The following is an 8,122-nucleotide window of genomic DNA, read 5'->3' as shown; positions in this document are numbered from 1 at the left end:
GTGCAGTAACGTCTGATTACACAGCACAAAGCTACAACAATCCAGCTAGAGAATTTATTACACAGCACAAAGCTACAACAATCCAGCTAGAGAATTTATTACACAGCACGAACATCAACACATCATCACACCATAAAAAAACGATATATAATCAGAGGAACTCTAATCATCTGAGATTTACAGTAAAGATCGAGGCAGATGTTTGTTCATAAAAAATAAATAATAAAAAGCTCTGTGGAGATGCAGTCAGGAGGCACGAGGACGACTGCAGACTCAGGACTTTACGGAGGATTGGTTTCTCTGTAGCTTCATCTCCATGGTGTGGTGAGGAGACCCTGTGGAATACACTGCAGCTCTCCTGTACTGAAGACTATTAGGTCCAATTATGGACATTAGTGAGGGACATCTAATGAGAAATGAACACATTCTGTTTTATAACAGAAATTAAACAACATCTGTGGACAACATCTCAGTAGCACACACTTGTCCTCCTGCTCCAGAGCTCCGTCACATGTCCAACATTTACAGTGTGAACATGATGAGTGTTTTATTTTCACATCGACACTAAAACGAGGATTTCACAAACATGACGTTTATATCAGTGTTACACAAACGTTTGTAGAGAAACTCATGTGTAATTACATGTAATATATGTAGAAGGGGGGGGGGGCACGGTGGCTTAGCGGTTAGCATATTCACCTCACACGTCCAGGGTCGGGGGTTCGATTCCCACCTCCACCTTGTGTGTGGAGTTTGCATGTTCTCCCCGTGCCTCGGGGGTTTCCTCCGGGTACTCCGGTTTCCTCCCCCGGTCCAAAGACATGCATGGTAGGTTGATTGGCATCTCTGGAAAATTGTCCGTTGTGTGTGTGTGTGTGTGTGTGTGTGTGTGTGTGCCCTGTGATGGGTTGGCACTCCGTCCAGGGTGTATCCTGCCTCGATGCCCGATGACGCCTGAGATCGCCTGACGCCGAGAAGTTCGGATAAGCGGTAGAAGATGAATGAATGAATGAAGAAGGATGTAAATAAAGCTGCATGTAGAGTAGATGTAGAAGATAAGTAGATACGTTCTTCAGTGTTGCTGGCTGCTTATTTTACCCCGGCCGATGAGCAGCAGTGATTTGATTTCAGCTCTGAAGTTGTGGTTCAGCCAGCAGTAGATGAAGGGGTTGTAGCAGGTGGAGCTCATGGCCAGCCAGTGGAAGCTGAAGTACACGCCGTTATTCGCCTGGATCACTTTACTAGACAGCAGAACCACGTAGCAGTTCAACGGGAACCAGCAGATGGCGAACACGGCCACCACAGCTATCAGCATCTTCATGGTCATCCTCTTCCTCTGGCGGTGGGCGTAGCTCTGGGCCAGTGTCACGTCTCCGATGGCGTTGCGCTTCCACAGCTTTTTGGCCATGACAACGTAAGCGATGGTGATTATCATCAACGGCAACACGTAGAGCAGGACAAAGGTGGCGAGGTCCAGGTACTTCCAGAAAAGGTCTGAGGGCTTCGGGAAACTGGGCAGACAAACCATCCTGATGTTCTCCTCACTGCGATCAGAGCGAGGGAGAGAAGGAAGATGACAGAAACATTATAAAAGACAGAGAACTGTGTGTGTACAATCCAACACACACACACACACACACACACACACACACACACACAGAACACTGACGTAACAAGGCTCGTCTCTGTGCTGCAATGAGCACTTTATGAAGCTCAGAACCTTTAACTGGAGCAGATTACAGGGAGGACACTGAATGGCTCGCTGTTAACATCCCAGACAAACCTGGGAGATGTTCTCTGTAGATGGTTTACCAGTCTTTAGTCTGTGGTCTGTGGACCTTTGGTTCTCTTTAAAAAAAAATCTCTGATGTTCAACAATCAGCTGAAACTGTCACCTATCCAGAGAACTCTGAGTAAGAAGGTTCTCTCGGGTGTCTCAGGGTCATTTTCTTTCTCCCTTGACCTGAGCTTTTCTGAGCAGGATGTGAAGTCCATCCAGTTTAAAAGCTTGTTGGTGACTGAATGTTCTTGCTGTGACTCTAACGGCTCGGCTGCAGCGTTAACGTGTTCCTACGTGTGTTCTTGAGAGTTTGATCAGCTTTGTGCTGGACACAAGTATATCATGAACTTCACAGTAGGATCTTTCTGCTAAGGGACTTTTTTCTGGAAACTATAAAATAACGAGCTCCTTCAGATCGGCTTCAAGCAGCGAGATGAAAATTACGGCCGATTTTTCTCATGCTAATGGACATCGCTAACCAGACTGGATATCTCCACGGATCTCTTATATCACACTGCTGCTGAGTTCTGCACTCTGATTGATAGTCAGGTGTTGATTAATTCTCTCACAGGTTAGATTAATGCATCCATATCGTTTCCATAGTAACAGCTCATTGACCAGGATGTGTACAGAACAGAGCATGCTCCGTCTGTAGGACAGAGGAGTTTACACTCGTTGCTCAGGTCTGGGTGGTGACTAACCACATCATCTCAGCACCTCATCGCCCCTGCTCACTAGGGGGTGGTCCCTTTGATATAGTGGTAGTTCTTTGGTAGTGTGATATGTACAGAACATGTGCAGAACCTTCCAAATGTTCTGTCCATCACATCTCACTAACTGGGTGTGGAAGTGGAACTGGTTAGAACTTTTTAAATCCCACCCACTCTGTGTTGGTGAAGAGGAAGATCACTAGAAGACTACGGTTCCTCACCTGATCTTGAAATGCAGCAGGGTTTGGTAGATGGCATGAGGTAGAGAGAAACATGTGGCCATCAACCAGATCACCCCGACCCAGACCATGCCCTGGAGGCGGGACATCCTCTGTTTCATTGGGTGCAGCACCACCTGCAGGCAGGAAACAGAATGTAACAGTAGAGGAGGAGTGGCTTGTGTTTATCAATCACAATAAAGGGGGTGTGGCCTCTATGTGTGTGTGTGTGTGTGTGTGTGTGTGTGTGTGTGTGTGTGTGTGTGTGTGTGTGTGTGTGTGTGTGTGTTTTCACCTGGTGCCGGTCGATAGCAATAGCTACAAGTGTGAACACAGACACATGGACAGAACAGTACTGAGCAAAACGGCTCACATGACACATAATTTTTCCAAACACCCAGGTACTGTAGATGAAGCGCACCTGCACACACACACACACACACATACACACACACACACATCATCATCATCATCATCATCCTCACTGTAATATAGGTGTGCAGTTAATTTCTCAGTTCAGGTTGTTCTCACCAGAGTGAAGGGTGTGTTGAGGAGGGTGATGAGGATGTCAGCGATGGCCAGGTTCATGATGAAGACTCCAGTGACTGAATGCATGCGTTTACTCTTCATCACCACATGACACACCACTGCATTCCCAAACAGAGAGATGATGATGATGATGGAGTAGGAGAAGGAGAGCAGTCCACGGACCATGGGCTTGTGGGACTCAGAGGAGTCGCGAGCATCGTTCTCTCCATCAGCATCTTCTACTGAGAAGTTCCACAGAGCTGAGAGGAAATCCACAGAGTTGTTACCAAGAGCCGTATCAGCCATCCCTCATTCACACACTGACCGAAAGTGTCACTGAACTGAGTACTGCACAGCAGAGAGAGGGAGAGAGAGGGAGAGGGAGGGAGGGAGAGAGAGGGGGGAAGAGAGAGGGAGAGAGAGAGGGAGAGAGAGGGAGAGAGGGGAAGAGAGAGAGGGAGAGGGGGAGAGAGGGAGAGGGAGGGGGAGGGTAGGGAGGGACGAGAGGGAAGAGAGAGAGGGAAAGAGAGAGGGAGACGAGAGATGGGAGAGGAGAGGGAGAGGGAGGGGAGGGTGAGAGAGGGGGGAAGAGAGAGTGAGAGAGAGAGGGAGAGTGAGGGAGAGAGGGGAAGAGAGAGAGGGAGAGAGAGAGAGAGAGAGGGAGAGTGAGGGAGGGAGGGAGAGAGGGAAAGAGAGAGAGGGGAAGAGAGAGAAAAAGAGAGAGAGGGAGAGAGAGAGGGAGAGAGAGGGAGAGGGAGGGAGGGAGGGAGGGAGAGAGGGGAAGAGAGAGAGGGGAAGAGAGAGAGAAAAAGAGAGAGAGGGAGAGAGAGGGAGAGAGAGGGAGAGGAAGAGAGAGAGAGGGAGAGGGAGAGAGAGAGAGAAAAAGTGAAGGAGAGAGGGGAAGATTCTAAAATAAAAAATAAAAAACAAGGGTGTGTGTGTGTGTGTGTGTGTGTGTGTGTGTGTGTGTGTGTGTGTGTGTATGTTTGTGTGCGTGTGTGTATATATCTGTGTGTGTGTATGTGTCTGTGTGTGTATGTGTGTGTATATATATCTGTGTGTGTATGTGTGTGTCTGTGTATATGTGTGTGTATGTGTACATGTGTGTATATGTATTTGTGTGTGTCTGTGTACATGTGTGTATATGTATTTGTGTAAGTGTGTGTGTATTTGTGTAATATGTGTGTGTCTCTGTGTATATGTGTGTGTATGTGTGTGACTGTGTACAGTATATGTATGTGTGTATATATGTGTGTGTCTCTGTGTATGTGTTTATATGTGCGTGTGTCTGTGTATATGTGTGTATGTGTGTGTATGTGTGTGTGTGTGTGTGTGTGTGTGTGTGTGTGTGTCTGTGTATATGTGTGTATGTGTGTGTATGTGTGTGTGTGTGTGTGTGTGTGTGTGTGTGTGTGTGTGTGTGTGTGTGTGTGTGTATGTGTGTATATGTGTGTCTGTGTATGTGTGTATGTATGTGTGTGTATGTATGTGTGTGTGTGTGTGTGTGTGTGTGTGTGTGTGTGTGTGTGTGTGTGTGTGTGTGTGTGTGTGTCTGTATATGTGTGTCTCTGTGTGTGTGTTGGTGTGTGTGTTACAGTTCATGGGCTTTTTGAGTCGCTATATTTACAGCACAAACTTGCTCCTACAGCACCACCTAGAGGTCACATTTATACACAATACTATTATTACTCTATTTCTCTCTCTCTCTCTCTATTTCTCTCTCTCTCCCTCTCTCTCTCTCTCTCTCTCCCTCTCCCTCTCTCTCTCCCTCTCTCTCTCTCTCTCTCTCCGACTGGACTGGTGACTGGAGTCCTGAGTGAGTTGTGCACGCAGGCAGACAACAGACAAAGGGTCAGATGATGGGACAGGACAGAGAGACGACCAGTGACACAAAGACTCACGAAAGCCTGACGAGAGAGTTTGGGGTTGGGGGGGGGGGGTGAGACAGGTGACAGGTGACTCTGAAGGTATGAGACAGGTGACAGACGGCTGCAGTACTGATTTTGGACACCAGAGGGCGACAAATGAACGACAAATAACCCTCACATCACACAGAAGCGCTATAACGCCTTATGGAGCTTAAACATCAACACACAGCTTAAACAAATCCTCATGGTAGCATCGTCAAGTGTTCATCAGAGGAACCTTTAAAGTTCCTGTCTAGTTCCCCACAGCACTGTGTTCATTTCCTATGAGAAGCAGAACCCTGTTCTAAACTCTCTAATAAACCCTTAAAGATTAGAACCTCATCTACTTCCTGTCGATCCTCCACACTGTACACAAACAGAAAACAAGGGTCCTTCAAGGGTTCTTAGCACTGAGAGATCTGCGTATAGGATCTCTATCTTGGTGCTGCTGGGTTCTCCTCAGAACCTTTAAGCAGAAATCCCAAGAACTATTCAGAGTTCTGCATTTTTTATCAGGATGGACCATCGCACCGTGTACACTTCTAGCTAAAAGAATTTTACCCCCTACAGTTATCTGTGTTAACTGTAGACTTTTCTCCCAAAGGAGCAACTGGAGAACTGGAGGAGTGAAGTCAGAAGGTCTGGTGCAGAGTCTCGGCTGGGATCTCATGAGAAGCTTTTACACACTCCACACCTTCGGCCTGTAGTACAAGCTGGAGATTTGTTGGTACAATAAAATCACAGAGGAACCTTTCACACACACACACACACACACACACACACACACACACACACACACACACACACACAGTCTGATGAATTACCAACACAGTGAACTTGTGGAGAAAGTAACGCAGTCGTCCTCATTTAGTTGGTTAATTGTTTACGTGTCTGTTTCAAGGTCAATCCTGAGTTATTGATAGATGACAGACTCCACTCTTCTTTTCTTTTCTTTCTTTTCTTTTTAAACGTACTTCTGGGAATGCTCACAGCGTGGTGTTTAAGGATCGGCAGCCGGAGCACCACAGAAGCAGTTCAGGACAGGAAGCGACTAATTCTGCTATTTGTGTATAACATAAACACGTGCAGAAACGTTACACGACTTTCACAGCAACAGTGTCTGAATCTGAACCAGTAACTGTAACACTAATCCCCAGGCTGGACACTTATTAGCATAACAAGCTAGCTGGTACTAGCTACAGTACACTCACCAGAGACTCCAACGATCTCTGCTCCACTCTTCTGGGTCTTCTTTTTCTTCTCCCCAAACCAGCAGGACATTCTGCCGGCTCAGGAACGCCAGGATTGGATCTCGGATGCTGTTCCCACAGCAGCACTGGAGAACCTGTGGGAGAGTTGCTTGCTCAGCGGTAAAGGTTCTGGGCTGTTGATCTGAAGGTCCTGATGAGAAGTGGACTTAACCATCCTCTGCTCCAGCTCATCTGCTCCGCCGCTCTGATCCCGCTCCGCTTCCTCACATCCAAAGAAATTAATCTCATGCTACTGGCTGAGGTTCCGTCTGCTCTTCTGTCTTCCGAACGTGGTGAAGGCCGCTGGATCCACTTCAGTGGAATGTTTCAGCAGATGGGAGGATTTGTCCTTTTTTTTATTACTTTCCCCTTTATGTTCAGTTGTTTAGAAATAACATTCATTCCAGTCAAAGTTGTTGGCATTGAACAAGGATCTCCTCCGTTCCTGCACGCTGCTAAACTACGGGTTCTTTAACCTCCTTTGCTGACAGAACAGGACATCAGCAAAGCTGCAGCGCTGAAGTTATTATTACACTTAATGTGTCTTCATTCACATGTTTTACAACAAACCACAAAAACGTTGATAAGGAAAACAAGCGACTTGTAAAATTAGCTGCAAAGTGTTTTACGATCCGCGCTGGTGCTCCTGGACACACTTATTAGCAGCTAATAAGCCAGAATGTGCCGCTTAAATCACAGCGACATGGAGAGTGCGATAAAAATAGCATAAAACTAAATCCTTCAGCCGAACAGAACGACTCGGCGTCCTATAGGCTGCCTCCAACAGAATGAAGACAAACTTTGGTGAATAAATTGACATAAACTCCGTGCTGATGGGCTATACATCGGGCAGACCGAGCGCGCTCACGCTGTGCAGGTTAAACCAGTGAAAAATGGGCCATTAAACCCAAAAACATAACAAAATAATGTGCGAGACAAACACAAGCTAACAGCAGCAGCACGTAAAAACCCCATCACAAGCTGTTTATAAGCTCCATAAACTTTATAAAACATCAGTTATCACTACTCAAGCAGAGTTCAAGCCTCTAACTGTCCTCTGCTTATAAAACCACTGCTACGCTTGTTAGCTTTAAAGGAGCTAACATCAAATACACAGAGCGTGTTGCTGTACTGTGTTGGTGGAGTGTGTTGGTGGAGTGTGTTGTGTTGCTGTACTGTGTTGGTGGAGTGTGTTGGTGGAGTGTGTTGGTGGAGTGTGTTGTGTTGCTGTACTGTGTTGGTGGAGTGTGTTGGTGGAGTGTGTTGGTGGAGTGTGTTGTGTTGCTGTACTGTGTTGGTGGAGTGTGTTGGTGGAGTGTGTTGGTGGAGTGTGTTGTGTTGCTGTACTGTGTTGGTGGACTGTGTTGGTGGACTGTGTTGGTGTTGGTGGAGTGTGTTGTGTTGCTGTACTGTGTTGGTGTTAGTGGAGTGTGTTGTGTTGCTATACTGTGTTGCTGGAGTGTGTTGGTGTTGCTATACTGTGTTGGTGTACTGTGTTGGTGGAGTGTGTTGTGTTGCTGTACTGTGTTGGTGGAGTGTGTTGGTGTTGGTGGAGTGTGTTGTGTTGGTGTACTGTGTTGGTGTACTTTGTTGGTGGAGTGTGTTGGTGTTGGTGGAGTGTGTTGTGTTGGTGTGTGGTGTGGTGTACTGTTGGTGGTGTGGTGTTGTTGGTGTACGTGTGTGTGTGGTGTACTGTGTTGGTGGTGTGTGTTGGTGTTAGTGGTGTGTG

The 8,122-nt window shown here is 46.8% G+C and overlaps 1 protein-coding gene across 1 annotated transcript; it reads right to left on the bottom strand.

Moving 5' to 3' along the window:
* Positions 1 to 926: 926 nt before the first annotated feature.
* Positions 927 to 3,626, bottom strand: gpr83 (G protein-coupled receptor 83). The gene is made up of 4 exons (XM_027133263.2): positions 3,240 to 3,626; positions 3,004 to 3,129; positions 2,712 to 2,845; positions 927 to 1,544 (listed from the first exon to the last, which is right to left on the bottom strand). Exons 1-4 carry the CDS (start codon positions 3,540 to 3,542, stop codon positions 1,073 to 1,075), a joined length of 1,035 nt encoding a protein of 344 aa, XP_026989064.1. The 5' UTR covers positions 3,543 to 3,626; the 3' UTR covers positions 927 to 1,072.
* Positions 3,627 to 8,122: the final 4,496 nt, after the last annotated feature.

Source organism: Tachysurus fulvidraco, chromosome 26 (assembly GCF_022655615.1).
Source record: "Tachysurus fulvidraco isolate hzauxx_2018 chromosome 26, HZAU_PFXX_2.0, whole genome shotgun sequence".
NCBI classification, from domain to species: domain Eukaryota; kingdom Metazoa; phylum Chordata; class Actinopteri; order Siluriformes; family Bagridae; genus Tachysurus; species Tachysurus fulvidraco.
Note: the sequence above shows the minus strand (reverse complement) of the source record. Positions and strands in the feature narration are given on the sequence as shown.